Below are 17,421 nucleotides of genomic sequence, written 5' to 3'. Positions count from 1 at the left end.
AGATGCCAGAAGCAGAAAGTGGGAGCACGCGTAGAAGTAGACGATAGAGTGAGGGCATTGAGACGAGTGTTTATGATATCTGCGGGACAAACGGAGGCTGTGGAGACTACAATCAGGACTACAATGAGCTTGAAGCATGAGAAGAGTAAGATAGTGGAGATAGTGAAGATAGGAGAAGCGAGAAGATAGGTGAGCAGGCAAGGGAGCCAATGAACGCGAGGAGATAGGAAGGATGTGTAAGGTGACATGCAGGCGTGGTGATGGAGACAAAAGTAAAAGAGTGCGGAGATAGTTGTCCTAGTTGGACCGACTGCAGGGGGAGGAGAGGAGAGGAGAGGAGGCGGGTAGCGATAAAGGAGGAACGGGTGCCTGTGCACAGACTGCAGAGAGGTCAAGAAGATGATTGCTGCGTATTAAGACAGTTAAGAAGAAGAACAGAACGAACAGTAGAACGATAGAAGAACAGAGAGGATCAGTAAGATCAGTCTGATTTGCGAAATAGAAAAGACATGGTATACACAGTATACACACAAACTACACAATACGCAGCTACACAATACACAGATAGAAACAATTAGAAGCCGGCACACTATGGAAGTGACTCGTGGAAGCGGCACGGAAGAGAATGGAGGAGCAAAGCCGCTATCGATAGGTCGATAGAGTCGATAGAGGTCGAGGAGACGAGCGAGCTTATCGGCCGCCATGCGATACCGTAAATGTCGAAGTGTTTGTACGGTTGTGGCATAGAAGCGGAAGAGGAAGGGTTTCGGTGCGGGAATACAGTTCCCAGAAGGACTCTTCTCTCCGGAGGCGAGATGACGAGGAGGATGCCCGCTGATGCACAAGAATTGGTTGGTGTAGTTGTAGTGGTTGACTACTGTATACTGTTTACTGTTTATTATTCTATCATCTACTATCTACATCTACTCAACATCAACATATACATCTTCACCAACAATAATCACCCATCAACCCGCTGACTAATGGCGCATCGGAGGACCTTTTTGGGCTTATCTCCAAAACCCTAAAACGCCGCCGCCGCCGTCGTCGCTCGTAATCAGCGCGCGGCTCAGCTCAGTCGGCTCTTCCGCTTTGTCTCTGCTCGCTGCTGGTCTCTATGTCCGCCTCCTCCTCTTCCTCCTCTTCTCTACTTCCTCTCTATACCTCTCCTCCTCTACTCCTCCTCCTCTCTATCATCTTCTTCTCTACCATGCACCATGTCCACTGAAGCCCTCCTCGTCCGTCACATCACAACCCACCCCTCAAAACCATCTGATATCCCACCCGCCGTCGCTGCCCTCCTCGCAGTCACCTCCATCCCCCCTCCTCGCTCCTCCTCCGCCTCAAAATCTCACCGCCGTCGCCACTCCTCCGACCGTCCGAGCTCTGATCCGGCTCACGGACTATCCAGATACCGCGCTTCCTCATCTTCCTCCTCTCGACGGCCCTCCTCGTCCTCCACTGCCTCCCCTACCTCCGCCTCCGCTGCTCCCGCTACCCCCGGCGATATCTCCTCCCAGCAGGCCGCGCACCATGAACGCACAAAACACCAGCACCACAAACACAAGCACGCCTCCCCGCCGCGCAAACACAGACATCTGCCGTCAGAGCTCGTCGAGCTACTGACTCCGCCCTCGGTCGATGACGACGACTCTTCTGTCACATCCTCAAAGGCTGTCGCGATCAAACACTCGTCATCCTCCTCCTCCCTCGCCGCTTTCACTCCCCTCTCCTCCTCGACCTCGCCCCCTGCTCTCTCCTCCTCTGTCTCCTCGCTCGAGTCCTCTCCCCGAACATCTCCTACAACCCCTCTATCTGACGAATCTGAATACTTCCCGGCCGTCGATCTCTCAGCTTCTTCTGACTCGGACTCTGACACCTCTACACTAAGATCCTCGTCCTCCACCTCCACAGTCCGCCACAGCAGCAGTCCTCCCTCGCCATCACCATCAAAATATGTTTCCGAGTTCGACGTCTGCGGTCTTCCCTCGCGACACCGCAAGCAGCGATCCGAGTCGATCTCAGCGTACAACGAAGACCCGCTGTGTGTCGCCGTCGACGAGCACGGCGCCTGCATCCCTGCCATCGCCTTTGTGCCGAAAGAGGCGCCGGCACCTACACAACCCCCATCTCTGACCATGCTGATGCGCTCGCGCTCGAGCAAATCGCTGGCTGATCGAACGAGCCGGCACCAGCACAGTCAGCACCAGCACCAGCATCAGCAGCAGGCAGAGCAGCGACAATCGCAGCGCAAGAAGACGCAGCAGGAGATCCTGGATGAGCAGTACACACAGCAGCACAACAGCATGGTCGCAAAGATCAACTCCTCGATCCGGTCACTGAAATGGATCGCGTCGTCGATGGCCCGACACCAGGAAGAGTACATGCGCAAGGACGAGATCGACCACCTAGAAGAACCGCGACGATCACGCAGCACCGACCGCGTTTCGGCGCGCCGGTCGTCGTCGACCTCGACCTCGTCCCCGCACCGCTCGTCTTCTTCATCCCGCAAGCGATCTCCGAGCGCGAGCCGTCGACTTCGCTCCGAGAGCGTGCCGGTGCGGCAGACCAGCTCGCGCTCGGTGCGAAACTCGCTCTCGGCTGGCGGCGTCACTGCGAAATCCACCGCGCGGGCGCTGATGATGCACCAGCCTCTTTCTGAGAAACTGAGCGTCTCCTCCTCTTCCTCGTCGTCTTCATCTGCCTCCTCTCCTGTCACGGACTCGGGCGCAAAAATCGCGGCGGAGGGCGAAGAAGGCGAAGCCACGTACATCCCAATGGAGACCTACGACGTGCAACAGAACTGCCTCCCGATCCTGCGTCCGCGCGAGCCCCGCATGAACGGTGAGTTTCTGCGGGTCCTGGCTATGGAGCTCGAGATGCGTCGGCATGGCAAGCTTAGTCCTGATTTCTACAGCGGCAAGGCGAGGATGGTGTTGGCGCCGCGGACGGATTATGGGCATTTGAGCAAGAAGCCTAGGAACTGGACTGTGTGGACTGCATAGGTTCATTTATTCATTTATTCACATTCATTTATGTTGCTTTTTCTCTTTTATTATTGGGTATTGTTGAACGGTGCACGGGGTAGATGTCATTTATTTCTTTGCATTTCTTCTTTTCATTTTCTTAATCATTCTCTCGAATCATAAAATGGGCTGGGTTTCTGTTTCTTTTCTTCTTTTGTTATTTCAAGACGGGGTTTCTACAATATATCAGCATATAATGACACTATTATCAACTTACACGACGATGAGATAACTTTTAAAAAACTTTTGTTATCTCTCTGATCGCTGCAGATTACCCAAAACTCTAATCTCCCTCTGCTTCAAGAGATCATCCACAATTTGTGTGCGATTGCGAAATCTTTGCTAATTCGACAAGTCGGTCGAGGCTAAGCTGAGTGTGGAAAGTGAGCGGGCACGTGCCCGAGGGGTTCGTGGAGTGTTTTTCTGTAGGGTTTTGAGGTGCTGAGGGTTGTATTTGTTGAGTGGTGTTCTTGTAGCAGCAGACATGATGAGTAAATAACAAATAGCTGATGCATTTTTTATGCTCGCTCTTCATACTTCTATATAATGTCCTCTGTTTCTCTCTGCCTCGCTGCTGCCCATCGCGCTGCCCTCGCGGTGTTTACTCCCTTCCTAAACCAGCACCCTCCTAACCCTACACGCAAAGACACCGCAAACCAACGATCGAGTCTCAAAACAAATGCTGTAAACAAACCCGCGCTCACGATCCAGCTTTTCACAGAGTTTTTATAACAACCAAAAGAAGAGAAATCGTTGCAGTTGTAGGATTGCTGGATTGAGAGAGTGCGTTTGTTTGTTTGCTTGGATCACGTGTCGGGTTGGTATTGATTGAGTAAATCATCTGTATCTGCGCGTGTGCAGGATAGCGAGCGGGAAAGACTATAGTTGGAACGTGTTTGATATTTGGTATGCATCGCTGTTGCTGTCTTTTTTATTGTCTATTTGATATACCATTATGCACACATTTCTAACATTTTTCTGAAGAGCCCATGCAGTCCCGGTCAACCCCCCCAACGCGGCCCCCACCACCGCGTTCCTCAACCTTCAAGATCCACCACGACGACCACCCCAAGCCCCCGCGACAGACTCTAATCAAGCCCTACCGCGACGACCCCGACGAAGACGACAGTAACAAGGAAAACATCCCGCCCGCTACATTCTACACTTCTCCCCATGACGTGCTGCAGCCTGATGTGCTGCAGAGTTGGCGACAGACGCCGGGGGATGAGGGCAGGATGAAGGCCGCTGTGGGTAGCGGGAGGAGGGCGATGATTGAGAAGCGGGTGCCGTTGAAGGAGCTGTATATGTCAAGTCCCGAAACCCCCGGCAACGCGTTCCTCGAATACACCATACCAAGTGTACGCCCGTCCCTCATTTCTCTTTCAACAGCTCGACTATTTACTGACGCGTGAATATAATCTCTAGGACTCGCTCATAGACTCCCCCTCCGGCTCGATACCCACAGACTCGCCATCCATCGACCGCAGACATCAACACCAACATCAACAACAACAACCGCCGGTCCTCCGCCCTCGTCAGTTCCGGCGGAAACCAGTAAACACCACCAGCACAAACTACATCACGCTCAGCGACGCGACAGGAACCGCCCACACAGTCGATCTAGATGCGCCTATATCGTCCTTGAAGATGAAAAAACACCAATCGTCGTCGGCGGCAGAAAAGCCCGCTGGCAAAGCTGCAGTGTATAGAGATTCGGAGAACGATATCCTTGCTCCTTCGAAGATGGCTATGCAGTCGTCTGGCAAGGCGCTGCCGTTCTCACTCAGACAACAGACAAATTCTATCGCTCACGAATCTTCTGCTCTTCCACAGTTATCATCTATGGCACTCCGAAGGAAACAAGCAGCTGCGGCGAAGAAGCAAAAGTCTGGAATTCTTCTCCTGCGATGAGATATATGTTTTGTGTTTAAAATACCATGTCATGTCTACACCTTATGCATTTTAATAAAGTACCTTTCTCTCATCCTTTGCAGGAAAGAGCTCTACAAAGACATTGTTGTTTCTGCAACTCCTGCTCTCAGACCACACGTCAAGTGACGAATACATGTCATGTCTACACCTAATGCATTTTGATAAACTACCCCCCTCCTCTCTGTGAAAAGAGCTCTAACGAAGAGCCTGCTGCCGCTCCAAATTCGCAAGTATCCTCCGACTCTCATCCCTCCGATTCTCCACAAAGTCCAAAACATTCCTCTCCGTCGACTTTGCAAAGTCATACAGGCTCGCGTAAAACTGTTCGCCCTTCTGCTTACCCAGATACACGTCGTTCCAGCTCTCGAACGCGCGTCTGAACCGCTCGATCGTCGTCTTGTTGCGCAGATCTGAATCTTCCTTCTGCGCCCGCCGCTGTCGAATCGACGGGTTCTCGAGAATCAGCTTCCATGCCGCGCTCAGGTCTTTCAGCGTCACAGCTTGCTGGTAGATCGTCGCCGCAATCCGTTTCTGGTACGGCGCGAATTTCTCGAGCTCGGACTTGAACAGCTTCTCTTCGATGTTTGGTACTTTCTTGTTGAGGATCAACAGCGACGAAATGTCGTCTTCCTGGATCTTATCCTTCAACTCTGTAAACACGAGCCCCCGCTCCTTTTTCAATTTCGTCAACTTCCGAAGCGCGTTCTCGACCGCTTCCGTGTCGACTTTATCACTACCACCACCACCGCTGCTGCTTGTCCGCGACACAGGCGGTGGCCGGCCTGAGATATCCATGTCCATAAAGTTCTGCGTCACACCGCCTATACTGCTCGGTCTGAAAAACGCCGCTAGCTCAGCACTGCTGGGCCCTTGCGTGAGCACGCGGATATCGGCCTCGACAGGCGCATACTGCGCCTGCAGCTTCTTGTCCGACGAGCTCGCGGTCCAGAGCGACTCCTTGATACTGTGCAGGTCAGACTTGAGCGTCGAGGTCAGCGACGCCGACGGCGACTGTGTCCAGAAATGACCGAGCCGCGCGCGCATGTTTTCGCCTTCACGTTCCTCGGCGTCGAGCTCGCGTTCGCAGCGCTCGACAATCTGGTAGATATCCCGCTTTTTCTGGTCGATGTCTGCGAACGAGACCGAGCCACCGACTTGTACCTTGTGCGCCCACTCCGCCACGTTCTCGTCCACGCGGCCGTCATCGAACGAGTGCGTGAGCGTCTTTACGGTCTTGAGCGCGGCCGGAAGACCGAGGTATTCGAGCGCCGACACGAGTTCTTCCTCCGCCACGTCGACTTTCTCGCCTTCGGCTCGCAGCAGCTTTGCTTTTTCTTCAGAGTACATGCTGCTCTGCTCGGCGACCGACACCGGGATCAGCTTTTCGAAAATGTCGCGGCCGATGAGCTGCGTGATGTCTTGGTCTTTGTACAGGTCGCTCATCGGCGTGGGTTTCGCGGCCTCGAGCGCGCCGATCTCGGGTACCGTGTTCACGGGCGGGATGTTGTCGTGGTAGATGTAATCGTTATCTTTCTCCATCGTCGCGAGGTCGGTGTTGAGCACGGTTTCGTACGAGGTCAGCGTCTCGCGGAAGGAAGAGAAGGTCGACGGGAGGTAGGATGACAGCGCCGCGTCGTTTTTGGAGATTGCGGATTTCAGATAGGCAATCGCGAGGCCTTGCTTGCTTTTGGAGGATTGTAGGTCGGCTTGCTGCGCATGGGCAATCGCGTCCCAGTGGTATTGTTTGATCTACACGAGTTAGCGTTCACATTCACTTTGATAAATTATAGAGAAGAGCAAATACATTTGCGAGAGAAACCCATTCACGCTCAACCCATCCTTTAGCAACGGCCGAGCTGAGTCCCTCGACGGCAGCTTTATACATCAGACTGGTTGACTTTGCGAGTTTAGTGAGCATCGAAGGTTTCGACGCGTTCTCCGACAGCAGCCGCTCGACAAAGACCTCCTGCGCCTGCGCGAGCATGAGCGCCGCGAGCGCGCGCACGGTGTCGCGGTTGAGATCCGAGCTGGGCGCGTGCAGGAAGCTGTCGGCGACGAAGGTGAAGATGCCGGCGGCGGCCTGGAAGGTCTTGTACGCGAGCTTGAGGTCGGTGGTGTCGGTCGCGATGTGGGAGTTGACGGCCGCGAGGTTGAATAAGATTGATGCTTTTTCGAAAGCGATTGAGTGCTGGGTGGTCTCGGTGTGTGTGAAGGCGTCCGTCCTGCGAGAGATGTTAGAGAGATAAGAGAACAGAGATGAGTGCAGAGAGAGAAGAGTGTACCAGGTAAATCCGACTTTACAGCCCCCCTCCTCGACCGGCACACGGAGATCAAGCAGCTCGAGCTGGCCGTAGTACTTGTAGATCAGATCCCGTCCGGTCGGGTCGTTTCCGGCGCCCATCATGTCCTGGCGCAGACGGGAGAAGATCTGGCACTCTTTCGAGAAGGAGTCCGCGCTGCCGTACGTCTGCCGGATGTACGACCGCAGCGGAGTCTCCCAGTCGACGTCGGTCGTCGTCTTCACCGGGATCGCGATCTTGGGCGAAGATGGCATCTGGCGGGAGGTGAGTTGAGGAACAATGGGCTGAGCTGAGCTGACGGGGGTTGGTAGCTGCTCGGAAGGCCGAGACGACGACTGACGAACCGAGATCGGGCGTGCGCTCGAGGGGTCTGTGCTGGGTCACGTGCTCCACGATAGAGTTTATGCAGAAGCGACGGCGCACAATGGGCTTCTCTGCTCCACCGCGACGACCACGCGGAGGGATCGCGACAGCTCGAGAACTCTCTTCCTTGCAATGGCCTCGTCTTCTGCGTATTCCCTGATCGACGGTGCTGCTGCAGACACAATGGCCTCTTCTGTCGACCCCAAAGCCGCCCGCATCGCGCTCGCGTCCGACGTCGGCTTCGTCGAGACGCCGGTGTATCGGTCCTTCAAGCGCCGATGGTACGGCCTCGTGGCGCTTATGCTCCTCAATATCGTCGCCTCCTGGGCCGTACGTCTCCCAGATTTATTGCCCGTACTGCTTCTTCGTACGCTAACTCGACCGTGTATCCCAGTGGCTCTCGTTCGCCGCCATATCCTCGAACGTCAAAGACTTCTACGGTCTCAGCTCCGAGACCCCCGTCAACTGGCTCTCGACCGTCATCCTCTTCACCTACCCGATCGGCAGCGTACCCTGCGCCTACGTGCTCAACCATCATGGTATTAAAGCCTCCATGGTCATCTCTGCCGTCTTCCTCGTCATCGGCAGCTGGATCAGAGTCGCGGGTGCAAAATGCTGCAGCGACTCCGGCTCTTTTGGCGTCCTAATATTCGGACAGATCATTATCGGTCTCGGCCAGCCGTTCGCGTTGAACGCTCCGTCGTACTACACGTGTGTCATGCCCTTTTTCTTGTCTGCTGATGCTTCTCTTACTGCAACAAACCGACTGACTCTCCTGTTCTCTTCACAATAGCGACATGTGGTACACATCGTAAGTTCCCCTCACTTCTACCCACGCGTCCATCAGCCTACTGACCTTCTCTCTCCACCAGAAAATCACGCGTCTCTGCAAACGCCCTCGCAAGTCTTTCAAACCCCCTCGGCGGCGCGATCGGTCAACTCGTGAGCCCTGCCTTCGTGACCAAGACCAGCGAATTTCCCAACTCGGTAAGTCCCTCCCTCCCTCGCGCTCGGATTTATAGTACATAATAAGAGACTCTAGATTAACTTCTTTTGACAGGTACTTTGGACTTCGATAATTGTAAGGTTTTTATTTTCGTTGGATTATAAGACAGCGGTTATTGATCAGTTGTAGGCGACGATATTATGCGTGCCGGCGTTTTTCATTCCCAGCAGACCACCTTTTCCGCCCTGTCCGTCCGCGGCAAAGCCCAAGCTGCCGTTCAGCGAAAGCTTCAAAGCTCTTAAGTGCAACTGTCGCTTCATTATCATATTTGTCGTTGTACGCCGCTCTATCTTCTGATTCCTGTCTCTTACCTTTCCTGGCATCTGACTGACATGCTCCATCCAGTTCTCCGTCCTGGTCGGCTTCTTTAACTCCTTCTCCAGTCTCATCAACCAAGTGATGGAACCCTACGGCTACTCCTCCGACGACGCCGGCATCGACGGCGCAGTCCTCATCGTCGCCGGTATCGTCTACTCCGCCATATCCTCCCCGATCCTCGACCGCACGCACTCCTTCGTGCTCGTTCTCCGCATCCAGATCCCCGTCATCGTAATCTGCTACATCTGCCTCGTCTTCACCCAAACCACAGACCACCAACTCGTAGGCCCCTACATCGTCTCCGGCGTCCTCGGCGCCGCCTCATTCTCCCTCCTCCCGCTCGCCCTCGAATGGGTCCAGGAACAAGTCTTCCCCGTCTCCCCCGAACTCACGTCCTCCATCCTCTGGGCCGGCGGCAACTGTCTCGGCGGGATCTTCATCGTCGTCATGGACGCGCTCAAGTACGGCCCCGAGCAGGGAAATCCCCCCGGAAACATGCGCCGCTCGCTTATCTTCCAGGCTGCGGTCGCGGCCGCAATCATTCCCTTGCCGTTCTGGCTCGGAACTAAAGATCAGCTGAGAAACCGACGCATCGAGATCGATAACGCAGAGACCTCAGATCATACCGTGTCTCCTGAGCAGTCACTATAACCTCTCTTTCTTTTTCTCTGCGTTTTTGGAAATCTTTTACTTCTAAATATTTGGTGCGGCGTGGGTTTTGGCTATGCTTTTGACGACGAGACGAAGTTTGGATAACATGTTCTCTTGAGTGTGATTTTTAAGTACTTTTAGATGTATATTAGGCGTTCTCGAGCATTATTTCTTTCTTCATTTTTCTTACTTTTTTGATGATAATAGTTCCTATCCACAGACTACAGATATGCAACACAAACCCTCAGAATAAATAAAAAAACAAAACATGTAACAAACCAGCAAAGCGCCGTGAAAGCAATCACAGCAGCAAAAACAAAAAAATGTATTCAAGAAAGAAGATTCACAATGAGATAAATCTGAGGACGAAATGTCTACAATTACAATAACAGCTTATATGGCTATAAATACAATGATCATATCATCCACCATAGCTTGGGTTGAGTAAGCTAAGAGATGAAACGGCACTTGACAGCCGCGGAGCTGGTTGCAGTCCTTTTTGCAGCACTCGGCGAAATTCCAATGTCTGCGTATGGATATTGGACTTTGGAATCACACCTTACCTCACTCAACAGTACAGAAGGTGCACAAAGACATCACTGCTCGGTCGAGACCGAGGACGGAAACTTGATAGAAATCCATCATACAGAGGATTCGCCTGATCGGCATCCGTATTCTGATAAAAGATCTCGCAAATTCATAATAGGAGGTCAGAAGAATAGACGCTATCTGAGTTACTCAGCTTCCTCAGACTTTGCCCGTTTTCCATCTATTAAATCTCATTAATATCAATCACCGCAAGATAATCAAGTTTTTGAGATGCAGACTTACTTGGCTCTGCGGTATCTTCCACTGAATCTATATTAATGTCGCTGAACGAGCGCTTTGTACTTATTTTCGCAAGCTCGGCAGATCCGTCATCGGAAGTAGCGACGGGGACTTGCTCTGTTTCAAACACGGTCTCTGGAACTTCTGTAACAGGTTCTGGTGCGGATTCTGATAGCGGCTCTACTGGGGCATCAACGGCTTGCACACTCTCTGTGATTTCTGGCACAACACCATTTTCTAAATCGCAGTTAGTAGCTGCTATAAGTATACACTAGGGAAAGTCAAACCTACCTTCTGTAAATTCAACCTCCGCATCCTGCTGCAGTTGAGATACAACCTCCTCCGCCGTCGCGCTCTCCCCATCCTGCACAACAACCGGCTTCACAGGCTCATCCGGGATCTCAATAACATCAGCAGCAGCTCCATGCAGATGTTTCAGGCCTTTCCCACTGCGGATCAACGTCGCGATGCTATTAAATCGAGAGATGAACCGAGGCTGTACGGTCAGGTTGAGGAATAAGGGCTGCGACTCGGCAAGGGTCTCGTTGTCGTTCACTAGCAGACTTGAGTAGAGATCAACGAGATCATATGGAGTCACATCATGAGTGTACACGTTATCCTGTAGACGTGTTAGTATAAACGCTAAGGACAAAAACACAAAATAAATGACAAACCTCAGAAACAGAAAGGTCGAGGACAGGTATATCCAAAACCAGCTCTCCGTCCTGATCCAGTCGATCTTGAAAAACATCTCTCAGATAAGCAAACAGCGTATCGATCGGCTGCGACAGGCTAGCAAAGTCCTCTAATATAGGCTGCGCTTCGAGCTCAGAGACTATACTGTCCGAGTTATCGGACGGGCAGAGAAGGTAGTGCGCGTCCTCGTGGGTCAAAATCACGCAGATGTCGGGGAAGTTTATCCGCACATTGCGAGTCTCTTCGTATTCTTCGACGTCGACCACGTTATTTGGCTCGGACTTGGACGGCGATGAAATCACCACCGCCGAATTGTCGTCGTCAATGATCTCAATATTTGGCTTGGCTGTCTTGGCGTCTTCGCTTTCTTCGGTGTATGACTGAGGAGCAGAGTCTGTTGTCGACTCGTAGATGACTGTAACGCTTTCTTCAACTGCTTTTTCAGGACTTTCAGAGTCGCTTTGTTCAACAATGACGGCTGTCTCAGTAATGGCTTCTTGTGCGGCTGCAGATTCGACGGGTTCTGGTTCCGCCGGCTCTTCGATCGCAGCTTCAGTTTCTTCAACAACAGGGACTTCAACCGCCGCTTCAGTTTCTTCAACGACAGGAACCTCTTCGACCGCATCGACTTCAGCAACTTCAGTCAGCGCAGTCACAGGTTCGGCTATACTCTCATCAATCACAGAGACCACCTCCGGTGTACCATCAGCAACGGGTTCGACAGATGACTCTTCGGCGGCAGCCACTTCCGCAGACGCATCATCTATAGGTTCTTCGACAACAGAGGCTTCGACAATAGGCTCCTCGACAACAGGAGCTTCGACAATGACTTGCTCGATCTCTCCCACATAGGTAGGTTCAACAGCCTCAACCACCTCCTCATCGACAGCAATATCAGCCGCCTCGCCGATCTCAACATCAGCATCTTTAACCTCCAAATCCTCCGTCTGCTCAATCTGCTGCGGCGCGTCTTCCAGCTGCTCAGACTCATCCGCGACGACGTCTTCGTCCATCGGCGAGACCTGTTCCTGCTCCTGCTCCTGTGGCTGCGGGTACGCGTCTTCATCCAAAAGCATTGCGTCGTCTTCTCCCGCGTCCTCTCCTTCAAGCATCTCGACATCTGACTGTACAGCGGACTCCTCGGTTGGAAGCGACAGGGAGTTTATGGGATCGTCCATGTTTGTTTGCGAGGCGATGTTGCTTGGGACGGATATATCGACAGACATCAACTTTACTTCTTTCTTTCCGGTAGAGCTGATTGCTACGCTCTAGACTTTGAATTTGAACAACTCGTTTTCTCGTATGACACCGGATATTTGTCGTGGCTCCTAAAGGTGTTAGTAGAAACAAAAGCTACCAGACTATTCAGACAAATCAGCTTGAGTATGTATATAACAGGGTATAATAAACGATCAATCCGTCTTTCGCCTTGTAATCAGTTTGACTGTCTAGCGTGTTAGTTATAGAGCCCCCGAGACAGCGATAGCATTGATCTGCGACTGGATCGCGATGTCTGCTCTACTTTTCTTGCTCTGAAATCTGAAATAGCACTGAATCGACCGCGATCTCAAGCACAAGCAGTTGACTCGGTGATGCTGCAGAAGTATGGATCAGACGATGACAACGAAACGGGGTCGGGGCTGGACAGACAAGGCCAGTTTCGGCTCAACTGATCTGTCACATGATTTCATATTTATGCCTTAAACCTGCATAAGACAGCAAGCAGTTGCAGAACACACTATTTCAGCCGCATCTCAACCTCAACCCAACCCGCTTATTAATACGAAACCAGCAGCCGGTTTCGAGGACGTGGCTGCACGCTTCACAGGATTCAAACGAGTTTACGAAGGAGACCGGCGCCTTTCAACCAGCAGAAAAAGCTCCACCTCGCAGCACCTTCACCTTCATCTTCTTCCTACCAGCAGCACGTCGAGTACTTTCCTGCAACTGAGCAGATTAACGCTATAATTGATTGACTCTGCATTGCCGGTTATCTGGAAATGGTATGTGTCCGCTCCTCTGAATCAACCGCTACGTACATCCTAACCTCCCTATTCTCCCCCTTCAGGTCGTTCTCGCAGCCTCGGTCTGCACTCGCGGCGGCAAAGCCGTTCTGTCGCGTCAATTTCGCGACATGCCAAAATCTCGGATCGAAGCCTTACTCGCTGCGTTCCCGAAGCTGACCCACAAAGGCACTCAGCACACGACGGTCGAGGACGAGAATGTCAGATACGTCTACCAGCCGCTCGAGGAGCTGTACATGGTGCTCATCACAAACAAGCAGTCAAACATCCTCCAGGACATTGATACCCTGCATCTGTTTTCGCAGATTGTGACCACGCTGTGCAAGTCCTCGGACGAGCGTGAGATCCTGGCGAATGCTTTCGAGCTCCTGAGCGCGTTCGACGAGATAGTCGCGCTCGGATACAGAGAAAACTTGACGCTTTCACAAATTCGGACGAATCTCGAGATGGACAGTCACGAAGAGAAGATTCAGGAGATTATTGCCCGAGTACGTCTCTCTCTTTCTATCAATTCAATGTCGAAAGATGAATTACAGCTAACACCCCATCTAGAACAAAGAGCTGGAGGCCAACGAAGAGCGCAAGCGCCGCGCAAAGCAATTCGATATGCAGCGCCGCGAGGCCGCCAAGCGCGGCACCCCGTCGTTTGCCTCTCGTTCGTCGTCGTTCCCGTCGCACGGCGACTACGCGGTCTCAGCTGCCGCGCAGACCGCCGCGCACGCCGAGTCCTCGTACGACGACTACCGTCCCGGCGGGGCGGCCACGAAGCCGTCTGCGCCGCGAGGAAAGGGTATGCAGCTGGGCAAGAAGTCCAAGGCGACGGATATGTACGAGCATGTGCGTGCCGAGATTGGAATCGAGGACACGACGCCGACGCGGACTCCCGAGCCCGAGCCGGTGTCGCGCACGTCGGCGGCGGCGTCGCCTTCGCCCTACGCGGACAACGACGGCATCATCGTCTCCGTCGTCGAGGCCGTCAACGGCCAGTTCTCGCGACTGGGCGAGATCGTGAACGTCGAAGTCCGCGGCGACCTGCAGCTGCGCATCGCCGACCCCGCCGTGTCAAAGATCCGGCTCGCGGTCGATCTGCCTGGTAACGTCGCTTCGTTCAAGACCCATCCCAACGTCGACAAGGCGCTCTTCAGCTCTTCGAAGCTCATCGGCCTCAAGGACCCCGCGCGCGGATTCCCCTCCAACAACAACCCGCTCGGTGTGCTGCGGTGGCGTCTGACCGGAGCCGGCGACGCCGCCGGCGCGGCCCTGGCTCCGCTGGGCATCACCTGCTGGCTGAGCGACAGCGGCGCGAGCACGTTCCAGGTCACGATCGAGTACGAGCTTCGGGCAGAGGACGCCGTGCTCGAGAACGTAATCATCACAATCCCGATCCCGAGCGAAGCGGCGGAGGTCAATTCGAGCGACGTCGAGTACATGCACGAGGGCGACCACATCAAGTGGATCATCCCCGTCATCAGCGAAGCAGATGGTGCGTCGGGAAGCTTTGATTTCACAGCAGAGGCCGATGACGAGAATGATTTCTTCCCGATGGGCGTCTCGTTCCGTAAGACGACACCGTTCGCGCCGATCGACGTGCGCGATGTCGTCTTGGTTGAGAGCGGAGAGTCGGTCGAGTTTACAAAGGAGGTCAAGGTCGAGACTGACAAGTATGAGATTGTCTAATTCTTTTGTTTCAATGTTTGTTTTCTTTCGATGTATGTTGTTGTTGTTTAGAACCGTGGCAGGATTAGTGCTGCGTGTAAAATTGTCATTATAATATGTTTTCGTAATGTCCTACTTTCTGATCCTACTGTAGTCATATTGTTCATGCATGTAGGCAGAAAGCCTCTTTTGTCGTCATTCAATTACTTCAACTTCAACCAACCCAAAAATTATAAACAAAAGTGACAACTCCATATCAAGTTTAAATTTACAAAACAAACCAACCCAACGCCTTTAAAATACAAAATGACTATCATACAGCAGAACTAATTTTTCACTCTTTGCTGTCACTAGTTGCTACAGCTGAAGAGCTTAAACCCTCACAGGCTGTTTGTATGCGCAATCGTTCAGTCTCGCCAATATCAGTATGTTCGAGATCAACCTTCAACGGCATCTGCCGGGCCTCGATCGCGCGAGCTAAGAGATCCCAGTCGGGATTTTTGCGCGACATGCCTCGGATGTCGAGGTGCTCGAGGGAAGGCGACATGGCAACAATGTAGCAGACGCATTTCCAGCCGGCGCAGTCCAGCTTTGTTCCCTGCAACGAAAGCGACTTCAAGCCTCTCAGCTTAGCAAGAGAGGAAGTGATCTCGCGGAACATAGACTCTGAGAGAGACACTCCGCCGATAACGAAATTGTCAACCGGGACAAAGGCGAATAGATCGGCAAGAGCCTGCATCTGCTGGTATGATAGGGGAGTTCCAGAGGCACTGCTCGCGGGGTCGAATGCAAGGGTGAAGGTGTCGAGCGAGTGCTTGCCTTCGAGTTGGCGGTAGATAAAAGGCGCAGGAGTCTGCTCGCGAAGTTTGCAGCAGCGCGCGTAAATCTTCCCCAGGCAGTCAGCTTTGGCCTGCTGTGGAGAAACGGGAGGGTTGCGGGTCTCGGGGTCGCAGGTCTGCTCGCCGCTCGAATCCGAGATCACTGAATCACGGCGTTCTGGCAAGGAATTTGAGATGACAGCTGACGGCACGTCGATTTCACACGCCGGAATGCCATTTTGTATGGTGGGGGACGGGGGAACGTCGAGCAGGAGGTTGGCCTGGGCACAAGGAGTGGACTCGGACGAGGCCTCGCGCTTGAGGATTGGCCGCGGGTCAGGTGCAGCAGATGCTGCGGCTTTGAGAGGCGTCGTCGGTGCAGAGGCAGGAATTTTGCGGGGTAGCGCGCCGGGCGTGAAGCCGCTGAGACCGGCTGCAGCAGCTTTGACGTCGAGAACGGACTGTGCCTCTAGCTGCTTGAGCTCGAGAGCCCGCTGATACTTTAGTGCGCGGCGGATCTGGCAGTAGAGCGGCTCTTTGGCGAGGGTTTCGTCGTCGAGCTCGTCGACGCGGAAGGCAACACGCTTCATGCGCAGGGTTTGGAGTTCTTGCAGCGGACAAGTAGGGCGGTCTGTGTTGCGGTTGAAGACGACACGGCGGCAGGAGTGGGGGCCGCATGCTTTGGAGGAGGAGGAGGATGTGGAGAGACGGCGGAAGGCGGAGGAGAGGATATTTGATTTCTGCTGGGGGAGTTCGGAGACGGAGGTTGAGGAGGTTGAGGAGGAGTCGACGGAGGAGCGACGAGGCTCTTTTGGGTCCTTGCTGCTGTCGGGGGTGAGTTTCTGGGAGATGGAGTGGATCCAGGACGAGCGCCTTGTAGGCGGAGGGACCGGGGGGAGTTGAGCAGGATCGGCGGGGTCGATCTGGGAGATGGAGGACCTGCGCTTGAAGGAGAAGGACGCGAAGGAGGACTGCTGCTGCATGGTTGCTGCCATTGTGAGGGAGCTGTGAGGAAGGGTGTAGAGGAGAGGAAGAGGAAGAGAAGAGAAGAGTCTCGGAGGAGATCGAGTGGAGGGCCAGAGCAGGTATATACGATGAACTGAAGACTTCCCAATCTGGACTAGCGGCTTTCTTTGTTTCGAGACTCACGCGCAGCAGCCCGGGGTTCGTGGCCTACGTCATAGGTCACGCAACAGATCAGCGGATGTTGTTGGGGTTGTTGTTGCTGTTATTGTTGTTGTTAATGTTATTGCTATTAATGTAGTTATTACTGTTACTGTTGCTTATTCTTCTCTTCCACTATTACTATTCTCATCTCTTCACTGCTGCTTCCTCGCTGCTCTCGCCACCGGTCGATCACGCCGCAATTTGCTTTTTCTTTTTTTCTTCTCCGCGTCGTGCGGGGAAACGCTGTTCTGGTTATGTCATCAATGACTAAGACACAACACTGATCACCTGCTCTGCTCGGATTCTATTCAGTAGCATATGCTAATGCAGAACAATCATCAACAACAGAACATCAGTTTTAGACCTCAATAAGGTCAATGAGTTCAATCTCATCAACGTCATCAGCGATGCCCGTAATAATTCGCCTCCAGCTCTGCAGTATTCGATTTAAAAATTTTTCATGGTTTTGGCGGACTCAACGATAGCTCTATCGACTGAATAATAATCACAACATGGCTGCTCTATGAGATACTATATACGTAGCACTTGCACTTCAGCACAGTATTCTGCGCAATAGTCATAGCTAAACACACTAAAACTATTCCGCTCTCATAATGTTGCGACTTCTCCGGGCCT

The 17,421-nt window shown here is 53.0% G+C and overlaps 7 protein-coding genes across 7 annotated transcripts; 4 read left to right on the top strand and 3 right to left on the bottom strand.

The window, feature by feature from the left end:
* The first annotated feature begins 1,115 nt into the window (after window positions 1-1,115).
* On the top strand, window positions 1,116-3,243 carry BZA70DRAFT_276245 (uncharacterized protein). The gene has a single exon (XM_064912270.1). It carries the CDS (start codon window positions 1,218-1,220, stop codon window positions 3,003-3,005), a length of 1,788 nt encoding a protein of 595 aa, XP_064769331.1. The 5' UTR covers window positions 1,116-1,217; the 3' UTR covers window positions 3,006-3,243.
* Window positions 3,244-3,848: 605 nt separating this feature from the next.
* On the top strand, window positions 3,849-5,045 carry BZA70DRAFT_130536 (uncharacterized protein). The gene is made up of 3 exons (XM_064909561.1): window positions 3,849-3,932; window positions 4,011-4,384; window positions 4,452-5,045. Exons 2-3 carry the CDS (start codon window positions 4,016-4,018, stop codon window positions 4,935-4,937), a joined length of 855 nt encoding a protein of 284 aa, XP_064769330.1. The 5' UTR covers window positions 3,849-3,932; window positions 4,011-4,015; the 3' UTR covers window positions 4,938-5,045.
* Window positions 5,046-5,153: 108 nt separating this feature from the next.
* On the bottom strand, window positions 5,154-7,512 carry BZA70DRAFT_236802 (BRO1-like domain-containing protein; the record flags this gene model as incomplete). The annotated part of the gene is made up of 3 exons (XM_064910393.1): window positions 5,154-6,707; window positions 6,763-7,180; window positions 7,241-7,512. 3 exons carry the CDS (start codon window positions 7,510-7,512, stop codon window positions 5,154-5,156), a joined length of 2,244 nt encoding a protein of 747 aa, XP_064769329.1.
* Window positions 7,513-7,804: 292 nt separating this feature from the next.
* On the top strand, window positions 7,805-9,596 carry BZA70DRAFT_288674 (putative cell surface receptor/MFS transporter; the record flags this gene model as incomplete). Its single annotated transcript, XM_064914062.1, has 7 exons — window positions 7,805-7,951; window positions 8,016-8,332; window positions 8,415-8,432; window positions 8,494-8,608; window positions 8,682-8,702; window positions 8,757-8,903; window positions 8,973-9,596. 7 exons carry the CDS (start codon window positions 7,805-7,807, stop codon window positions 9,594-9,596), a joined length of 1,389 nt encoding a protein of 462 aa, XP_064769328.1.
* Window positions 9,597-9,963: 367 nt separating this feature from the next.
* Window positions 9,964-12,492, bottom strand: BZA70DRAFT_130506 (uncharacterized protein). The gene is made up of 4 exons (XM_064909560.1): window positions 11,099-12,492; window positions 10,716-11,043; window positions 10,428-10,661; window positions 9,964-10,365 (listed from the first exon to the last, which is right to left on the bottom strand). The coding sequence occupies exons 1-4, from the start codon at window positions 12,344-12,346 to the stop codon at window positions 10,331-10,333; spliced, it is 1,845 nt and encodes a 614-aa protein (XP_064769327.1). The 5' UTR covers window positions 12,347-12,492; the 3' UTR covers window positions 9,964-10,330.
* A 300-nt stretch (window positions 12,493-12,792) lies between these two features.
* BZA70DRAFT_130385 (coatomer subunit delta) lies at window positions 12,793-14,978 on the top strand. The gene is made up of 3 exons (XM_064909559.1): window positions 12,793-13,123; window positions 13,189-13,632; window positions 13,697-14,978. Exons 1-3 carry the CDS (start codon window positions 13,121-13,123, stop codon window positions 14,819-14,821), a joined length of 1,572 nt encoding a protein of 523 aa, XP_064769326.1. The 5' UTR covers window positions 12,793-13,120; the 3' UTR covers window positions 14,822-14,978.
* A 156-nt stretch (window positions 14,979-15,134) lies between these two features.
* BZA70DRAFT_288671 (uncharacterized protein) lies at window positions 15,135-16,613 on the bottom strand (the record flags this gene model as incomplete). Its single annotated transcript, XM_064914061.1, has 1 exon — window positions 15,135-16,613. The coding sequence occupies one exon, from the start codon at window positions 16,611-16,613 to the stop codon at window positions 15,135-15,137; it is 1,479 nt and encodes a 492-aa protein (XP_064769325.1).
* Window positions 16,614-17,421: the final 808 nt, after the last annotated feature.

The sequence above is a fragment of the Myxozyma melibiosi genome (genome assembly GCF_037950935.1).
Source record: "Myxozyma melibiosi strain Phaff 52-87 chromosome Unknown BZA70scaffold_3, whole genome shotgun sequence".
In the NCBI taxonomy this organism is placed as follows: Eukaryota; Fungi; Ascomycota; class Lipomycetes; order Lipomycetales; family Lipomycetaceae; genus Myxozyma; species Myxozyma melibiosi.
This window is presented reverse-complemented; position numbering and strand designations above follow the sequence as displayed.

Excerpts from the sequence above, each read along its gene's own strand:
- BZA70DRAFT_130536 (XM_064909561.1), top strand. The coding sequence starts at position 4,016 with ATGCAGTCCCGGTCAACCCCCCCAACGCGGCCCCCACCACCGCGTTCC. Across the intron at positions 4,385-4,451 it reads TCGAATACACCATACCAAGT|GACTCGCTCATAGACTCCCC; the intron begins GTACGCCCGTCC and ends TATAATCTCTAG.
- BZA70DRAFT_130385 (XM_064909559.1), top strand. Across the intron at positions 13,633-13,696 it reads TTCAGGAGATTATTGCCCGA|AACAAAGAGCTGGAGGCCAA; the intron begins GTACGTCTCTCT and ends CACCCCATCTAG.
- BZA70DRAFT_130506 (XM_064909560.1), bottom strand. The coding sequence starts at position 12,346 with ATGTCTGTCGATATATCCGTCCCAAGCAACATCGCCTCGCAAACAAAC. Across the intron at positions 10,662-10,715 it reads GGAGGTTGAATTTACAGAAG|AAAATGGTGTTGTGCCAGAA; the intron begins GTAGGTTTGACT and ends ACTGCGATTTAG. Across the intron at positions 10,366-10,427 it reads GGAAGATACCGCAGAGCCAA|ATGGAAAACGGGCAAAGTCT; the intron begins GTAAGTCTGCAT and ends GAGATTTAATAG.
- BZA70DRAFT_276245 (XM_064912270.1), top strand. The coding sequence starts at position 1,218 with ATGTCCACTGAAGCCCTCCTCGTCCGTCACATCACAACCCACCCCTCA.